General features: G+C 49.3%; 2 protein-coding genes across 3 annotated transcripts in view; one reads left to right on the plus strand and one right to left on the minus strand.

Moving 5' to 3' along the window:
• Positions 1 to 19796, minus strand: part of TDRD9 (tudor domain containing 9) — a 2714501-nt gene that overhangs the window by 2542911 nt on the left and 151794 nt on the right. The gene's annotated exons all lie outside the window — the stretch shown is intronic.
• On the plus strand, positions 9261 to 13495 carry RD3L (RD3 like). 2 transcript variants are annotated; one of them, XM_085628018.1, is made up of 4 exons: positions 9261 to 9593; positions 10083 to 10309; positions 10915 to 11228; positions 12671 to 13495. In XM_085628018.1, the coding sequence occupies exons 3-4, from the start codon at positions 10930 to 10932 to the stop codon at positions 12948 to 12950; spliced, it is 579 nt and encodes a 192-aa protein (XP_085484144.1). In that variant the 5' UTR covers positions 9261 to 9593; positions 10083 to 10309; positions 10915 to 10929; the 3' UTR covers positions 12951 to 13495. The 2 variants fall into 2 exon arrangements, with proteins under 2 accessions (XP_085484144.1, XP_085484145.1); XM_085628019.1 differs by lacking the exon at positions 10083 to 10309.

Here is a 19796-nt window from a genome sequence, read left to right on the forward strand (position 1 = left end):
CCCCACCAATGAATGTATTGAGTGAATGTGCTAGTGTAATATTTGATCTGTGATGAAAGGGAGAATTTAAAATTCCACGCTGCAACAATGGCAACCGGGAAAGCAGTCTTAAGAGTCAGAAGACGAAGGGGACAATTATGAAGTGGCTCAAAGGGAGTGCACATCAGATAGGTGAAGACTAGATTCAAATCCCACTGAGGCCTTACGAAGGGGACAGGAGAAAACATGTGAGTAATGCCCTTAAAGAATCGAGAAACAACAGGGGATTTAAAAAGAGAAGGATGATCAGGAAGCCGTAAGAAGGCAGAAATAGCTGAAAGATATCCCTTGAGGGTGCCCAGAGCAAAGCCCTGCTGGGCCAGGGAAAGAAAGAAGAGGAGAACCTCAGAAAGAGGGGCGGAAAGGGGTCCACAGACCTTTGCTGTGCACCATGCCACAAATTTGTTCAACCTGCAGGCGTAAACCAATTTTGTGGAGGGACGCCAGGCTGCCAGAACAACATTACAGACTTCAGGAGGCAAGTCAAATGGCATCAACTGCCGCCGCTCAATCTCCACGTAGGAGGTGGAGGCTGGACAGGTTCGGGTGGAGGACCGTCCCCTGCTGCTGCGACAGAAGGTCCTCCTGAAGAGGCAGTCAAATCGGGGGATCGATCGATAGACTGAGTAGCTCGGGATACCAGTATCTTCATGCCCAATCCGGAGCCACAAGGATGACTTGGGCCCGGTCGCGCCTGATCTTCAGCACTCTGGGCAGAAGTGGTATAGGCGGAAAGGCGTACAACAGACCGCAGCTCCACTCGCGACGAAAAGCGTCTCCGAGCGAGTGCCGCCTTGGAAATTCCAACGCACAGAACTGCTGACATTGCGCGTTCTCTTCGGTGGCGAATAGATCTAACCAAGGCTCTCCCCACTGCCAAAAGAGGCCTTGCGCCACGTCCGAGTTCAGACGCCATTCGTGATCCATCATGCACCGGCGGCTGAGTTCGTCCGCCCTGGCGTTCAGAGATCCCGCCAGGTGTTGACCACCAGGGTGATGCCCTGATGTTCCAGCCATGTCCAGAGGCGCAGAGCCTCCTGACAAAGGGTCCACGACCCCACCCCGCCCTGTTTGTTGCAATACCACATGGCGGTGGTGTTGTTCGTGAACACCTGCACTACACTTCCCTGAACAGAGGGAAGGAATGCCTTCAGTGCAAGTCGGATCGCCCACAGCTCCAACAGGTTGATATGGAGCCGGGACTCCGCCGGAGACCAGAGGCCTCTGATCTCCGCCTCTCCCATGTGGCCCCCATTCCAGGAGGGACGCATCAGTCACCACTACGTGCTCCGGTTGGGGTAGGGAGAGGGATCTGCAACTGACCCAATCGCGGTCCGTGAGCCACCAATGCAACTGTCTTGCAGTGCCCTCTGAGATCAGGACATGGTCGGACAGGTTGCCCCGATGCTGGGCCCACTGGAACTTCAGGTCCCACTGCAGTGACTGCATCCGCCACCTGGAGTGATGTACTAGCAGGATGCAGGAGGCCATCAGACCCAGCAGCCGCAGCACCAACCTGACCGAAACTCAGGACAAAGGCTGAAAGATCGGAATCAGAGCCTGTATATCCTGAACCCGCTGTTCCGGAGTCTAGACCCGGAACTGTGCCGAGTCCAGAACCGCTCCGATGAAAAGGAGCGTCTGAGAGGGACTCAGATGCGACTTTGGCACGTTGATGGAGAACCCCAGCAAATGCAGGATGTCGGCCATAGTCTGGAGGTGGGAGATGACTGCCTGGGGCGAGCCCACCTTCAACAGCCAGTCGTCAAGATAGGGGAAGACTGGAACCCCTAATCTGCGCAGGTGAGCTGCGACCACCGCCATCACTTTCATGAACACCCGAGGGACACTGGTGAGGCCGAAGGGGAGCACGTAAACTAAAAGTGCTCGTGGCCTACCGTGAACCGCAGGTAACGCCGGTGGGCCGGCAGGACGGGGATGTGGAAATTAGTGTCCTGCAAGTCCAACGCTACCATCCAGTCTCCAGGGTCTAGGGCAGCCAGAACCTGAGCTAAGGTGAGCATCTTGAACTTCTCCTTCCGGAGGAAGGCGTTGACGCTCCTGAGGTCCAAGATAGGGCGTAGACCCCCTTTGCCCTTCTTGGGAACCAGAAAGTAGTGGGAATAACAACCACGACCTACTTCTGGGCCAGGAACGCGCACGATAGCCCCCTTGGCCAAGAGGGCCGTAACTTCCTCCTGCAGAAGTTTCAAGTGATCCCCGGAAATTCAATGGTACTGCTGTGGCATGGCTGGAGGGGTCACCTCGACGGGGAGGGAGTAGCCCCTTCGGACGATTTGCATCACCCACCTGTATGAGGTGACGGCACGCCAGTGGAGCAGGTGATGGTGAACTCTGCCTCCCACGGGCGTGGAATGGGCCTGAAAGCTCGAACTAGGAGGGCTTTGAGGCGGATGCTGCTGGGGTAGATGTGGACGGACCGGCTCGTTGTCCCCCTGCTCCGCCTCAGAGGAATCCACGTCCACGACCATGTTGAAGCTGGTTCTGCGGCCTGTGGCTAGATGGACGTGGGGGGGCGCCCCTTCCTTGGCCACGAAAGGAGCGAAAAGCGGAAGTTTGCGGGCGTGGGGCCGAGAGGCTCAAGGACTTGGCCGTAGCCCTGGAGTCCCTAAAGCGCTCAAGCGCACTATCCGCTTTGTTGCCGAAAAGGCGACAGCCATCGAAGGGCATGTCCATGAGGGTGCTCTGGACATCCCCAGAGAAATTTGTGGACCGCAGCCAGGCGTGGCGACGAATCGCCACAGAGGTCGCAATTGCCCTGCCTAGCGAGTCCGTTGTGTCCAGTCCACATCGGATTGAATACCGTGCCGCATCCCGCCCCTCGGCAAGAGCCTGGGCGAGCCGTGTCCGGGCCTCCTCCGGACACTGGGGCAGCACGTCCTCCACCGTATCCCACAGGGAATGGGCGTAACAGTCCAAAAGGCAAGCGGTGTAGATAGACCGCTAGCCCAAACTAAGGGAGATGAACAGTTTCTTCCCAAACTGTTCCAACCTTTTGGATTTCCGATCCGGGGGAGCGGATGGGAAGGAGGTCTGGGAGGTAGAGGCCTGGATAAACAGGCTCTCGGGCGTGGGGTGCACCGACAGAAAACTGTGGTCGCCCGGTGTAGGGCAGTGGCGTCGGGCCACGTTCCGGTCCACAGGAGCAACTGTGGAGGGCTTGGACCAGGAGCCCATCAGAACGTCGGTCAGTGCTTCATTGAACTGCAGCAGAAGCTCCAAGCAGCTTGCCAGCGGTTGAAGCACTTCATTGAGGAGTTTAGTCCTCACGGCCACAGCAGGCAGCTCCAGCCCGAGGGCTTCGGCCGCCTTGCGCAGTACCACAGAATACGTAGCACCCTCCTCCGTAGCCACGGCTGGAGGAGAGATGAAGCCAGTGTCAGGGGAGGTATCAAAACCACTGCCATCCCCCAGTTCGTCTGCCCAGTCCCGAGATAACTGGCACTGCTGTGCCAGAGGGTCCTCAGACCCCTCCCAGTCGTCTCTGTCATCCGACTCCTGATATACAGGTGAAAGGGTCGGCGCCGGGCACGGCACCGCTCCGACGCCGGGCCCGGACGGAACTAAACTGGGGAACAGCGTTGTCCAAAGGCGGCGCTGGGGGCAGCACCGGAGGGGTCGGTGCCGGTGGAGGGGTCGTAAGGTCGACCGGCATCGACCGGGATCCAGGCCTGGATCCCGCGAGGGCCTGCGGCGTCGGGACCGAGCCGGGGCCGGAGCCGCCAGCTTGTTAGGCCTCCCAGTCGAGTATGCGGGGCCCGAAGGCGTGCCGGCAGGCGTCGACGGCGGAGCCAGGCTCCTCATGGCCACGAGGAAGTCTCTGCTCTCCGCCGGAGTCGTGTCAGACCCAGGGACCGCAGGGTATGGAGTCGGACGGGACTCCTGCGGCTCCGATGGAGCCGCGTGGGTGGTGCCACCCGAACCCTCAGACGAGTCGCGCGAGTGGAGGCAGAAGAGCGATGTCGCCTCTTCGACTTCTTGCTGTGCTTCGACTTACCGGAGTGCGAAGACTTCGACCCCAACGAGCGGTGATGGCTGTGGCTCCACGACCGGTCCCTCGACCTCCTCCTCGACCGGGACCTTGAGCGGCGCGAAGCTGGCTGCTGGATCTCGAGCAGCTTGCGGGACCGCTCCCGCCTAGCCTTCGAGGTCAAAACCCGGCAGTCGAGGCACGACTCGGCATCGTGGTCGGCCCCAAGGCAATAGAGACACCGGCTGTGGTGATCCGTGACCGACAGTCGGTGACAGGCGTCACAAGGTTTGAATCCAGGCATCCCTACCGGCACTAGGGTCGAGGTCGACTGGAAATAGAACCAAAAGAGTTCAAAAAGTTTAGTCAAAAAGGGACTAAAAGGGTATGCTCCTCCCGGATCGGCGCTTACTGGCGTGGAAAAAAGAAGAACTGACTACTAAGTACTCCGACGACGTCATTCCGGCGATCACGACGCGGACGACGGACGCGGAGCCGCAGATGACACCTAGCGACACGCAAGGGTATTGCTGACCAAAAATCTTTCCGGATCCAGCCTGACGCCTGGGGATATTCTAAGAGGTGAGGAATCTAACGAACGTCTTTCTTTCAGATTTGGCGATTCAACTGGCCTCAATTAAACAAGCAGTAGAATATCTCCATAAATCCACTGCCAGAAAATGTAACTGTCTTATAAATGCAACTGTAAGTTCCTTACTATCATTGTAATAGGATGCCATGTTTATTTGTTTAAAGGCTGATGAAGAGATTTGTGTTAAAAATGAAATACCATGTCCTAGAAGTAAGGAATTATGAGATTAAATAATCAGGTTATGTATTAAAAAAGCAACGCCACAATGTTTAATAAAGTTTCATAGCCCACTGCCTAAGACTACACTGGTTGTTAAAGGTCCTGAAGCAGAGTGATAGGGAGGTAGCTAGATGGCTTTTAACAACCGCTATAGCCCAAGGTCGAAGGTCTAGTCCAGGGGTACTCATAGTACGGCCCGCGGGCCGCCAGCGGCCTGGCAAGACTTTCTTGGCGGCCCGCGGACCTTGCAGACATCGTACCGGTGTTTTTTGGGTTTTTTAACAGTGTCAGCAAACACAGAATCTGCTCTGTGGGGGCCCGGGGACTCAAGCGATAGTCCGAGTGGAGCTGCTGAGGCGCTAAGAGGTGAAATACAACAAAGCCTGGTTATCATGCAAATGGTCTCTTAAAGACCTGTGAAGTACTCGGGTGGGGCTGTGTGTGTGCCCTGGAAGGGAAGCTGCCTCAGCTGCCACACAAGCGGAGGGGGGGGGGAGAGGTGACAAAGAATGACAAGAGAACAGCAGGGTGTGAGAGTCGGGTAAGGGTGACAGAGGGCAGTAGGGTGAGACAGAAACAGACACAGATAGAGATAGAGACTAACAGAGACAGGGACAGACAGAGACAGGGACAGACAGATAGAGGCAGAGACAGACAGAGAGGCAAAGAGACAGGGAGGGCGACAGAGAGAGAGGGAGACGGAGAGAGGGAGGGAGAAGGGGAGAGAGGGAGGGAGAGAGGGAGGGAGAGAGGGAGGGAGACGGGGAGAGGGAGGGAGAAGGGGAGAGAGGGAGGGAGAGAGGGAGGGAGAGAGGGAGGGAGACAGGGAGAGGGAGGGAGACGGGGAGAGGGAGGGAGACTGGGAGAGGGAGGGAGACGGGGAGAGGGAGGGAGACGGGGAGAGGGAGGGAGACTGGGAGAGGGAGGGAGACTGGGAGAGGGAGGGAGACTGGGAGAGGGAGGGAGACGGGGAGAGGGAGGGAGACGGGGAGAGGGAGGGAGACGGGGAGAGGGAGGGAGACGGGGAGAGGGAGGGAGACGGGGAGAGGGAGGGAGACGGGGAGAGGGAGGGAGACGGGGAGAGGGAGGGAGACGGGGAGAGGGAGGGAGACGGGGAGAGGGAGGGAGACGGGGAGAGGGAGGGAGACGGGGAGAGGGAGGGAGACGGGGAGAGGGAGGGAGACGGGGAAAGAGAGGGAGACGGGGAAAGAGAGGGAGACGGGGAAAGAGAGGGAGACGGGGAAAGAGAGGGAGACGGGGAAAGAGAGGGAGACGGGGAAAGAGAGGGAGACGGGGAAAGAGAGGGAGACGGGGAAAGAGAGGGAGACGGGGAGAGAGAGGGAGACGGGGAGAGAGAGGGAGACGGGGAGAGAGAGGGAGACGGGGAGAGAGAGGGAGACGGGGAGAGAGAGGGAGAAGGGGAGAGAGGGAGGGAGAAGGGGAGAGAGGGAGGGAGAAGGGGAGAGAGGGAGGGAGACGGGGAGAGGGAGGGAGACGGGGAGAGAGGGAGGGAGACGGGGAGAGGGAGGGAGACGGGGAGAGAGAGGGAGACGGGGAGAGGGAGGGAGACGGGGAGAGGGAGGGAGACGGGGAAAGAGAGGGAGACGGGGAAAGAGAGGGAGACGGGGAAAGAGAGGGAGACGGGGAAAGAGAGGGAGACGGGGAAAGAGAGGGAGACGGGGAAAGAGAGGGAGACGGGGAAAGAGAGGGAGACGGGGAAAGAGAGGGAGACGGGGAGAGAGGGAGGGAGAAGGGGAGAGAGGGAGGGAGAAGGGGAGGGAGGGAGACGGGGAGAGGGAGGGAGACGGGGAGAGGGAGGGAGACTGGGAGAGGGAGGGAGACGGGGAGAGGGAGGGAGACGGGGAGAGGGAGGGAGACGGGGAGAGGGAGGGAGACGGGGAGAGGGAGGGAGACGGGGAGAGGGAGGGAGACGGGGAGAGGGAGGGAGACGGGGAGAGGGAGGGAGACGGGGAGAGGGAGGGAGACGGGGAGAGGGAGGGAGACGGGGAGAGGGAGGGAGACGGGGAGAGGGAGGGAGACGGGGAAAGAGAGGGAGACGGGGAAAGAGAGGGAGACGGGGAAAGAGAGGGAGACGGGGAAAGAGAGGGAGACGGGGAAAGAGAGGGAGACGGGGAAAGAGAGGGAGACGGGGAGAGAGAGGGAGACGGGGAGAGAGAGGGAGACGGGGAGAGAGAGGGAGACGGGGAGAGGGAGGGAGAAGGGGAGAGAGGGAGGGAGAAGGGGAGAGAGGGAGGGAGAAGGGGAGAGAGGGAGGGAGACGGGGAGAGGGAGGGAGACAGGGAGAGAGAGGGAGACTGAGAGGGAGGGAGACTGAGAGGGAGGGAGACTGAGAGGGAGGGAGACTGAGAGGGAGGGAGACTGAGAGGGAGGGAGACTGAGAGGGAGGGAGACTGAGAGGGAGGGAGACTGAGAGGGAGGGAGACTGAGAGGGAGGGAGACTGAGAGGGAGGGAGACTGAGAGGGAGGGAGACTGAGAGGGAGGGAGACTGAGAGGGAGGGAGACTGAGAGGGAGGGAGGGAGACTGAGAGGGAGAGAGGGGAGAGGGAGGGAGAGAGGGGAGAGGGAGGGAGAGAGGGGAGAGGGAGGGAGAGAGGTGAGAGGGAGGGAGAGAGGGGAGAAGGAGGGAGAGAGGGGAGAGGGAGGGAGAGAGGGGAGAGGGAGGGAGAGAGGGGAGAGGGAGGGAGACGGGGAGAGGGAGGGAGACGGGGAGAGGGAGGGAGACGGGGAGAGGGAGGGAGACGGGGAGAGGGGGGGGAGACGGGGAGAGGGAGGGAGATGGAGAGGGAGGGAGATGGAGAGGGAGGGAGATGGAGAGGGAGGGAGACTGAGAGGGAGACGGGGAGAGGGAGGGAGAGAGGGGAGAGGGAGGGAAACGGGGAGAGGGAGGGAGATGGAGAGGGAGACTGAGAGGGAGACAGAGGGAGGGAGACTGAGAGGGAGGGAGACTGAGAGGGAGGGAGACGGGGAGAGGGAGGGAGAGAGGGGAAGAGGGGAGGGAGGGAGGGAGACTGAGAGGGAGAGAGAGAGAGGGGGAGAGAGGGAGAGAGAGAGGGAGGGAGACAGGGAGGGGGAGAGAGAGGGGGAGACAGAGAGGGGGAGACAGAGAGGGGGAGACAGAGGGGGAGACAGAGGGGGAGGGGGAGACAGAGAGGGGGAGACAGAGAGGGGGAGACAGAGAGGGGGAGACAGAGAGGGGGAGAGGGAGAGGGGGAGAGGGAGGGAGACGGAGGAGGGAGGGAGACGGAGGAGGGAGGGAGACGGAGGAGGGAGGGAGACGGAGGAGGGTGGGAGACGGAGGAGGGAGGGAGACGGAGGAGGGTGGGAGACGGAAGAGGGAGGGAGACGGAAGAGGGAGGGAGACGGAAGAGGGAGGGAGACGGAAGAGGGAGGGAGACGGAAGAGGGAGGGAGGGAGACGGAGGAGGGAGGGAGACGGAGGAGGGAGGGAGGGAGGGAGATAGAGAGAGGGAGAGAGAGAGAAATGTGTATGCCTGGTCCGGTGGCTCAGTGGACTAAGGCGTCCGCTGCAGGAACCTGTGTTCCACCTCATGGTCACAGTTTTTTTGTTGTTGCTCTAGCCCCGCCCCCTCCCCCAATGACCCCGCCACCAAGGTGCGGCCCTCGGCCACAAACCACACTGTAAATTTGGCCCCCAAGAGAAAGTTTGTAAGTACCCCTGGTCTAGTCCATCCACTGAAGGTAAAATGTTATACATTAAAAAGGGAGAAAAAGAAAGGCAAACCTTGGAATGTCTGAGCAGAAGGTCTATACCAGCCATTAATGCCCCCGAGCCACTCCACTGTCTTCAGCACTTATCATTCCAATTTTCTGATGTTTATTTTCTTATATGTCACCATCTATCAGAACATTAGCACAACGCAGTTGGCATAGCCTGCTGTCAAAGAGCCCCCTCGCTCAGTCATAATCCTTTAAAAAAAAATCTTTCTAGCGAAGCGTTCTCGGTAAACAATATAAATCAGCAGGTTGAAAGAGAAAAAATATCAAAGCACGATTTAAATGTAGAAATTGAAAAGTCGGACTCAAGACACATGGTTCTTGAGTAAAACTCTATGTTAATGCTATAGTTTTATATAATAGAGTGGTGTGTGCAGTAATCTCCCACTACACAGATTTTGCAGAATGAAAAAAGAGAGCCGCGGTTTGCTGCTCTGAAGAAGAGGCGGCAGGAAACTAGATTTTAAATTCGCCTGAAAATGCGTGTGGACAGTTCTGTCATTTTAAACCCAGCTCCTTTAGGTTTTCATTGTAGGACATACAATGCGATGTGAAAACCTTCCAGCTGACGCTGATTAACCCTGACATCCGAGTTTTTCCAGGGTATAATATCGGCTTTAATAACTGGCGTGCACGTCATTCTTTATGTTGTATGACATCTAGAGCACATTAGCACACTCTGTTTCCCAACAATTCGACGCTGCAGAGGATGCAAGGGGGGAAAAAACGAAAGGAAACCTCCACAGCGAAATTCGCAGCAACGCGGAGGCCGATGGAGGATGCTGTCCGCTCGTCCTGCCTGCTGTTCGCATTAATAAGAGGAGACTAGATAACTGGGACGGAAAATAACAGCTCCCGCGACCTTTAGCAAGCACGAGCACAGCGCAACTCGCGGTGCCAGTACAGAAAAAGATCACATGGACGGTGCTGCCCCATAATAAACCGCCAGCGACCTGGGGATAAGGAGAACGACCTTTGGGGTGTACCAGTTCCACGGTAAGTTGTCTCATTAAACGTTTTATGTGTAGGGTTGAAGGAACAAGCTATTTTGTGCACTTTATCTGCGGCGCCTTTGTTTTTCTTTTTTTAAACAACTGAAAACCCTCCGCCTCGAACTATAATCCTTAACATGTTGCGTTGGTGACCAGTCAGTACCAATTAAGGTCAACCGATTCCCAGTTGTAGGAACAGTTGTAGTGGATTTTCACCCACTGAAGGTGTTAGACCCGGACAGACAAAAATCATGCAGGCTGATGCACAGGAAAGCATCAATCTCTTCATGTGACAGTTTACTACAGCCAGCACATAGGAAGAGAGTGACGAATAAAGCTCTTTTACCACCGTCAACGACTTTATTATAATCAGCAAGTTGCACAATCTGCAATTGGGGCAAAAAAGTACTTTAATTAAAAAATACGGAGTCGACATGGTTTTTATTTGAATATACATAAGGTTTGTGCCTAAACGCAAAACTTTACTTTACAGCTGCTACAAGGCGTCATCTTTGTTACTCTAAGCAGTCGACTGGCCTGGCCTGTTCTGCAAGACACGCTGGGGACATATCGAGCACATTTAAGACAAGGCACATGCGGAAATTACATGCATTTCCACTGGGGGCTACTCCACAGGAACATAGGAAACTATCGTAAACCATAAATTCGTAACAACCCGAACAATTTTCAGAGACCTCAAGTCCACATATTCAATAAAAGGTACGTCGCCCCACGCTGTCTTTTTATATTTTAAGCGTCTGTTGCTAAAACTGTGGGGAACAAGCTAACACATCGGGTACACTCAAATGTAGGATAGATGTCATTTATTTAAAACTTGAATGGCTGCTTCCAGAACATAGCAAATGCTCATCACACTAGAACAATAGACAGTGCATGAAGTGCTTTTACTTAAAGTAGGAAAATGTGCGAAAATAAGTGTGGTCACATTTAAAATAGAGCCGTCCCACTGCTGGTACGAGGAGCTTTGCGTGTATGTATGTCCCCACTCTTCTTAAAACCACAACAATATTACGGCTGAGAATGAAACCATCTTATCACATCCGGGTCCAAAAAAGTCTGTATCTCGGGTTAACTTGACATGTAATGTTTCCTTCTACTGTTTTATCTTTTGAAAATAGAATGTGAGAACTTTCATATCAATACAACTAAGTAGAAACTACACTGAAAATAGTTCGAAACCAACCAAATATTACATACATTTATTAATATACAAGGTTGGGTAATGCCTTAATACAAAACATTTTATAAGCTTGCTCTCCCTAAGTTAAGTAACAAAATGACATTACTTTTTTATGTTTTTTTAGCCCAACGGCTTAAAAATGCCGTTTTTCAACTGGATGAAATGGTCAAAAAACGAACCGGGTAAAAGCACCCAATGTTCTAGCTCGGAAACGGTGACAAAGACGCTCCTGAGGGAACTGCAGTGGCACTTGAAGGAGCGCGAGAGACTGATCCAGGAGATTGAAAACGGTCAAAAGATGCAGAGGGTGGGAGGCGATTGCACCTGGCTGAAGAACTCTTACAACCTGAATCCCAGCATCCCCCTCACCGAACAAAGGCAGCTGGAAATGCTGTGCTCCCGAATCCAACCAAGTCACACGGGAACCGTACTCAGCAGGTATAACACCCACCTTACCCCTTCAATCTCAGAGTGAAACGTATCTTTGTAAGAGTTGGAAAAAAACAGCTGGAGCATGGCCGTTCTTTGAAAATTGATAGGTATGCTGCGTTGTCGAGGTAAAAACTACATAAAAAGCAAGTAGGAATTTCTTCACTTAAAGCAGTACTGTTTGTAAGCATCAGTCAGCAACTACAGTTGGGTTGTGTCCCTTCAGGTCTCGTACCGAGCAGTAATTAATAAAAGGACATTGAAACGGTCCCATGTCAGACCCCTGATTCATGCCCTTAACTCTACTGGCAAAATCACTGATCGATCTCTGAACAATGAATGAAAAAAAAACATTAAGGCAATCCATGCCTGAGACTTAGTTCCAGTTTACATTTCACGTTTTACTTAATCTTGCATTTCCCAAGTGTTTGGTATTTCCAGAATTGTGCCTTTTATTTTCGTGTAGCAGATTACTCTTTTATAGTGGATACTTTGAACTGAATCACCTCTAGGTGTTTTTAACGGGCCACAACTAGGAGCTCTGGAGTGGAGGATGAAGGCAGTGCGAATTTCTCACTGCGCCTATCAGTGGGCCAAAAAGTTGTTCAGAAAACATGGTCATTCAATCGTTGACCTCTCTGCAGAGTTTACAGAGCAATGGTCACGTATCCACTTGCAACTGCAATTCTGTACATATGTGTGTGCGAAGGAGGTGCACAACATCAAAATAGTGACAAGGGGAAAGTAAAAGAAAATGCAGTGCTAGGTTGTTTTGTGCGTTTGTGGGTTGTGAAAGTGAAGGAAATGTGAATAAGGGCATTCAGGAGAGAGTGAGAAAAGAGTGCTTAAGAGGAAAGAGATGACTTAAGATATGCAAATCCACGAGCTGTGACCAGAAAAGGGTATACCTGACTAACATAACCAGAGTGATTGTGACACTCTGAAGACCACTACACCTACAGATCTAAGTAATGTTTATCTCACAGTCTGACAGTTTCAGAATTGAAATATTTTCAATATTAATTATTTACAACAAAATCATATTTACTCATGACTGACTACCAATGACAAAGCCAATAGTCCTGGGTGGTTTTGAGTGTATGTCAGTTGCTGTGCTATATATCTGGTTGCAACAACAAAGCTGAGACAAGAACCAAAATACCGGTAGGGTGGCACACTATGGGAATCACAGAAATGTAGTTTACATGTTTAATCCACATCCCCTTTAAATGCCCCACTTTTAAAGTCCTGTAGGTATAGATACCTCGTGTATCTGCACGTTCAAGAATAATGGCAAGGATGTGCATCGAAAATAAATAACATACATTTGAAGTTGATTAAAAAAAAAATACTGTAATCAAAAGTTACCAATGTCCAGAAATGGTACAATGTAAAACACTTTAAATACAGCGGGGGGAAAATCTTAATGCAACTTTTTTTTTTTTTTTTAGATTTCGTGAAGTCTTGGCAGAAAATGATGTCCTCCCTTGGGAAATAGTCTATATATTCAAGCAGGTTCTTAAAGATTTTCTCACCATAATAGAGAAAGAAAAGCAGCAGATTAAACTCATGGAAGCATGGAACGAAAACTGCCCAGTTGCCTTCCCACTGCCTGGGGAGAAAGAGGAGATTCCTACGGTGTCCAGCTATGTTGACAAAAACACACAAAGTCTGTTCCCACCCTTCTCCCACAGAATCTGGAACCTGCCCTATTACTACCCATCTACTTAAGAAAATCAGTGATTCTTAAAGTTGGGCGTTTGTGCTCTCCCTCGAAACAGTTCTTCCGGGGACAATAAACTGCAATAAGACATGACCACTCACTGTTTAGCCCCTTAAATACAGATTAGGAAAGGCGAGTATTATTCAAATTTTATACATTCAATATAATTGTCAGGAATTTTTACGACGACTGCAAAGGTTAGAGAGTGTTTATGCAGTCTTACCTATTTTTGTAATGCAGGAGGAAGACGTACGGGTACAAAAGAACTAGGACTGTCTTTGAATAGTTACCAGTTACTATTTTTAGATAGCAATAGTTTTCCTACAATTTTACATATGTGATGGTGAACAAGTCAGAAAAGTACTTTCCAATTAATGTGTTTTGTGTATAATTGTGTATAATTCTACTTTGCGATGTTTTCTCCCTCTCAAACCTATATTCGGATTTATTTATTTCATACTGACATTATAGCAGTAATCGTTCTATGCGTGTAAACCTGTTCAGTTGAAAAACTCAATATGGAAGTCTCTGCATATAAAGAAGCTAATGCATACATTATGTGTAATCATCGTTTACATGCAGGATGCTTTGTATCCAGTCCATTACCATTGTGTGTTCATGAAAACGCAAACATTTGGAAACAACCTTTTCACAGGAAACGCTGCTGTATGCATTTGAACATCGACAATTTGAAAAAAAAATCAGGAAGCAATCGTTAATTATTTCACTCGATTTTGCATTATTTACATACTGCATGTCAACTCTTACAATTCCCGAGACCACTAACAATGTAGATATGTTATTAAAAAAAATTTAGCTGCAACAGCAAAAACTATTGTTCTCACAAAAGCCACACGTAGCGCATCCGACACATTCCTATGATTTAGAAGGCGCAGGCTTGGAGCCCAAGGTAAACCGAATATCTGTTTTAACTCTGGGAGCAGACTTGCCGCCGTTATGGAATTAGTGAACATTTCGACTTCCGGCCGACTCGGGTTAGTTGGTTTTTTAAAGTACGAGGCAGAATATTACCTAGGTAGCATTAACGACGCCTAGTCCAAACCGGCAGATATCATGCAGGCAATGGGGGTTAACATGCTAGTCCACAACTTCCATGCATCAAAACTAAGGAGGCGAACTCGGAGTACAATAACGAGAATGACCATTTGCTCCCTGCGGAGGAAAACGCCACCTCTTGCATAGAATGAAAGAAAAAGCTAAAACCTTGAGAAGAGAAGATTTTTTTGATGGGGGAAATGTGTACATTACATGACAGTTATCCTAACATTCCTCTGTAAGATAGGGATGGTGAAAGAAAGGGGACAGTAGCTTAAGAAAGACAAGATCTTAGCTGTCTCCTTGGTCCAAAGAGAGAGAAAAGAATCCGCTGCAAATTATTATCGGAATGCAGGGTTCCTGTACAACTCTTCTGAAATCAAGGCTGCAGGACAGAAAAATACTGCAACTCCTCTTTGGAACAACAGGCTCCACACCCTTCACATTTGGAGTCCAATATCGAATGACTAATTAGGGCTATTCACAAAGGTTTCGATAAACCTTTCATAGGATGGGGCATAGATCTTATTTATACTTTCATACCCACAGACCCTCCCGAAAACTGTCCTTACCACCTACTGGATTAGAGATGTCCTCTAGTGGTTTACGTGGTCTGCAGATTGGGCAATTTCAAACTCTTTGTTGCCCCATAAAATAATCTTTGTGAGCGAGCAGCATTCTGAAGGGCCAAGAGTATCATTATCCGACGGTTGCACGTAGGATGTGAATGAAATCCGTCAGTTACGAACGAAGTCCTTTTTAGCAGAACTCTAAACAGCAATTCACATTGGTGGGCATTTAAAAGAATTAAAACAGTTATAACTGATGTTGTCGAAGAGGTAACATTAAAATGGAACACACTAGTAGGTTTGTGCAGGACCGTCTTAGAGCTGCAAACAGAGTTACAAACTGCAAATTATACAGTATATGTAATAACTTATAATGGTAAAGACAGACTCAATTTTTTCACGTGAACTGGACGATCATTAGATTTGCACAAAGGGGATAAAGACTTGATGGCTACACTGATAGGCTTTCTGTGATGTGATATTTTGGGTTTTCAGATTACCAGACTACCAAAATTCGGAAACCTCCTCCTTTACAAATAAACTAGACAAATACCGGCATTAAGAAACAAAGTTAACTTTATAGCAACTGTTTACTTCTAGTAGAAACAGTGCTCCTCACAGCTTACATCCAGGGGAGGTCCTCACGTGGGTCATATACAGCTCTAGTTGGCTCAAGAGGTGATGGAGCCATCCAGTTAAGTGCCATTCTTTGATTTGCCCTGAAATTGTACCAGATATGGCACATTTTTCCCCAACTCAAACCATAAAGAATCAAAAATGTAGATGGAGAATTCAGATTATATTCTTTATATTGCCCGGTTAAATATGGATGTACACTTAAATGTGTTTTGCAGAAGGTACTTGGTTTTGGGTTCAATATTTACTTGTAATTTAATGAGATTTCCTTTCACAGATGTTTTCTCAATATTTAATAAAAAATTCCTATTTTTTCTGGGTTAAGCTTTTTTGCGCTTAACAGTGTAATGTTGGCACTCCATGTGGCTTTGAATCTTCTCATCCCAAGCATTTTAGGACACGGCAAGCAGAGCATGGCTTTGTCGTGAACGTTGAACATAACCAGCAGCATCTTTATAACTTTAATCAGCTCTCTCGGTTTGTCCCTGCCTCCAGTTGATACGTCAGATCATTAATAATGAAACTGCAGGCTGAGCAGAGGAGCACAGTGAAACCCACTGAATAAAAGGGTATTGAAATGTGGAGCCCAAAACTAAGCAGCAGCAAAGCTTCCCATCATGGCTAATCCTTACTAAAAGCAGTAACCCCTGGAGATATGAAGAATGGTTTCTACATTCCTAAAGTACCCTATCTAACTTCCACAAAATCCTCAAAATCTGCCCATTTGACTAAGCAAATTAAACCCTTTTCTTTTCTTCAAAATTACTTTAAACATCACTGGATCAAAACACAAGGTTGGACAGTTAATTTGTAACCTATGATTTTACTTTTGTCAAACACATAACATACTTGAGAATTTAACCATCAAGTTTGCATGCTACACTTGCCAACATAACATTCCAAGGCTCTTGGAACCTTGTTTATATACACAGACAGGTGCAGATAACCAACCCTGAAATCTTGATTGGGAGGACAAAGTCTGCTTACAATGAATTTGCTCCAGTTATACGTATTTGGCCCGATTGCTTGATGTACAATTTCCATTACAGACTGGCCAGCAAACCCCTCAGCGGTAAGCATTAGACGATAGACAACTCAGGAGACGTGCCCGTCAGGAGAGAGACAGAGGGAGACATGGCTATCCAGATCAATTGAGGTACACTTTAGCTACCCAGATAGGGGTTGTATATCCAATGGTGCTTTCACTGATAAGCTCTGGCAGGCTGGAGAACAATCTAAATCTGCTGTTTGAAAGGGCGTGTTCACTTGGCTTCCTAGGAAAGGCAGCCGTCATACCACAAAACAGTTGCATTCCATATTAATCTGCTTGAGCTATTTCGAAACAGTTGTCAAGGCCTGAGAACGAAATAGGTCACCTTTCCAATACAAACACCTATTTTGCACAATCTGGATTTAACTTCGACATTGGACACATTTCACTTTAAGGATTAAGCATAAAAACGAGGAAGACTGGCACTACCTGATTTTGGAAGTCATTATAATGCAACTCAATTACCACATCTGACGACTGGCTAATATAGTATCAAATAGTGAGCGAGCTTTACTGTCCGCTTGTTCTATTGGAGACTCATTGAACACACTGTTAACAACACCCAGTGACGTGTTGCAGGACTGCACATTTGATATCACTGATGTCTCAAGTGTGGGACAGAATGAGCAGAAAGGTGACAAGACTTACAAAGTTTTTGTTTAAGACTGAACTATGGCCTCTTGTATCCTTTGCATCACTGAACAGCTGGACTAATCTTGCAGAATGGTTTGTGTATTGCTGCAGTAGAATGGGAAATTGATATCATGAGTACAGAGTATTAATGTATGGCTTGCATATCAGGACAAACTGGCACTATGGTAACTGCAATTTTAGCTGAAGCCTTCCCTGCTCTAGAACCTCATTATAGACATCTACTTCAGATCTCATTCTCCACAGCTTGCCTGCCGGCGGACTGGAAACAGGCAGTTGTACTACCAATCAAGAAAAAGCCGAATGTCAGCCAAGACATTATGGACAACCTTCGGCCAATTTCCCTGCTACCTTACTTAGCTAAGCTAGCCGAGAAAATTGCCAACATCCAACTCATGGAACATCTTGAAGAACACGATGTTTTCCATAAATCCCAGTCGGGTTTCAGATCCAACTTCTCAACGGAAACGGCTCTCCTCAGGGCCACTGAAACCCTACGCAAGGGAGCAGACGAGGGCAAGACCATGGCCCTCATCATGCTCGACCTCAGTGCCGCGTTTGACACTGTAGCACACTCCATCTTGCTACAGTGTCTAAACAAAGCGGGAGTTACCAACAGGGCATTGGGATGGCTGAAAGCCTTTCTGATCGATAGAAGCTTCCAAGTCCAAAGAGGGACTTCCCTCTCAGACAGTGTGCGGCTTCAACAGGGGGTGCCTCAGGGCTCGGCCCTGAGTCCCACCCTGTTTAATCTATACATGGCCCCCCTGGCAGAGGTGGTGCAATCGTTCGGCGTGGAGCTTGTCTCTTACGCCGACGATACGCAACTTCTAATATCTTTGACGCAAGCCCCATCCACGGAAGCCGTTAACTTTAACAACTGTATGAGCAGGCTGGCATCTTGGATGACAGAGCACTGTCTAAAACTGAACGGAACCAAAACAGAGGTCATCATCATTGGAGGTAATGAGACCAATTGGACTAAAGAATGGTGGCCCACCTGTTTGGGTCCTTTGCCCCCTCCCAGCCGGGAGGCGAAGAATTTAGGAGTCTGGGTTGACAATAAGCTATCTTTTGATAGCCATATAAAGAGAACTGTAGGCAAGTGCTTCGGAGTGATGAAGACTCTCAACCGTACCCTTGACTTGCTGCCTCTCAACTCCAGACGGACTATGACGCAGGCACTAATAACATCCCGGATTGATTACGGGAATGTTTTACTCTTAGGCACTTCAGAGAAAAATATAAAGAAATTACAGGTCATACAAAATTCGGCAGCACGCCTAGTATTAAGACTGCCCCGCAGAGCCCCTTCACGACCCTCTCTGGCAACTCTCCATTGGCTGCCTGTCAAGAAGAGGATCATTTTTAAAGCTCTGCTATGGTGTCACAAGATCCTCCATAACAAGGCACCTGCCTATATGTCGGATCTGGCTTCGCCATATGAACCCAACAGAACCCTTAGATCCAAAGGTACAGGTCTGCTCAGAATTGCCCGTCCTAAAAAGGCCAGAATGGGAGGCAGATCCTTCCGCACAGTGGCAGCGAAGCACTGGAACCTCCTGCCCATGGACATCAGGTTAGAGGTGAATGAGACCTCTTTTAGGAAGAAATTGAAAACTTGCCTCTTTAATCCGTGATAGGTTCTCTTTTTCCACATAACTCACTCTCTCCACAGCGCGGGGACACGCCGGGAGGCGTCACCAGGCGCTTTTACAAGCTCCTTTAAACTAAACTAAACTAAATTAGCTAGAGCAACATGTTTCACCTGGGAGACGTTTCCTAGCAAAGTGAATGACACCTTCACTATAGAACTATACTCACTAGAGAGTGGAGACAGCTATTTTCAACACGATTTACAGCACTTTGTAGTTATCACCTCAAGTCAGAGATACAAATTGAGTATATCTAGGAGAGCAAATACTGGGATAAGGAGTGGAAAAGAATGCTTGCTTCTGCTAAAATTGTAACCGGCTATACACAGTCTTATTGTGCACAATATACATATCTTCATTGGGTTAATCTTACTACTGTAGTGCTGAGCAAAATCTATCAGAAGCGAGCAGCAAGTAGTCCCAAACTATTTGTTAGAACTACAGATACTCTTTAAATAAACTAATAGTATGGAACTTCTTCAGTGCTTTCCTTATGTTATTTTTCTTCTAAATAACACCTGTCGAGAGCAAGTCACTATGTTGGACAGTCCAGACACCTTACCGAAGTAAATCTGAGACAGTTAAGTGACCACCATTACTTCATTATAATAATGTTTGGAATATAAACATGTATATTGTAGATTTTGAAGTTCTAACTTAACTATGAAGGGTTATTGCAGAAAAAAAAACTAACAAAGGAAACACAGAAGTCAAAGTAAACTGATTGGGAGAAGCACGACTGTAGGAATTAATTTGCAAAATAGTCCTGAATAAGTTAATTTGGAATGAAACGCGTTAGCTTCAGTTAATGATCAGTGTTTGGGCAACAAACAAGTTTGGTAAATCACGAATATAGGATCTTTGAACGAAGCAATTATTTTAAAAGCACCATAACGTAACATCACATGAACAGATTCATCACTGATTTTATTAAATTGCCATTCTTCCCTTTACATGATTGTAATTTTATGTGACTTTAGGGAGTGCTGAGTTTTACATTTGAAAAATATAATAGTATCGGATAGATAGTATTGTTATAAAGTTTGAAATGACTGCAGAGGAGGTGGTTGCTTTAACACTGATGCACTGCTGCTTACTAATCCACCGGAGACCCAGAAAAGAAAACTTCAAATATAAAATGCAAGCGATATCCTCGATTCTTACTGAGAGGTGTGCTACCATTTAGTCAATGCAGGTGGCAGGCCATCCTCTAAAGGTTGGTTATGGGATCTGAAT

This window comes from Triturus cristatus, chromosome 9, assembly GCF_964204655.1.
Source record: "Triturus cristatus chromosome 9, aTriCri1.1, whole genome shotgun sequence".
Classification (NCBI taxonomy): domain Eukaryota; kingdom Metazoa; phylum Chordata; class Amphibia; order Caudata; family Salamandridae; genus Triturus; species Triturus cristatus.

Bases quoted from the DNA above. Each gene is read 5' to 3' on its own strand.
- RD3L (XM_085628018.1), top strand. From the start codon at position 10,930: ATGCCGTTTTTCAACTGGATGAAATGGTCAAAAAACGAACCGGGTAAA. The intron at 11,229-12,670 runs GTATAACACCCA...TTTTTTTTTTAG, and splicing joins ACGGGAACCGTACTCAGCAG to ATTTCGTGAAGTCTTGGCAG.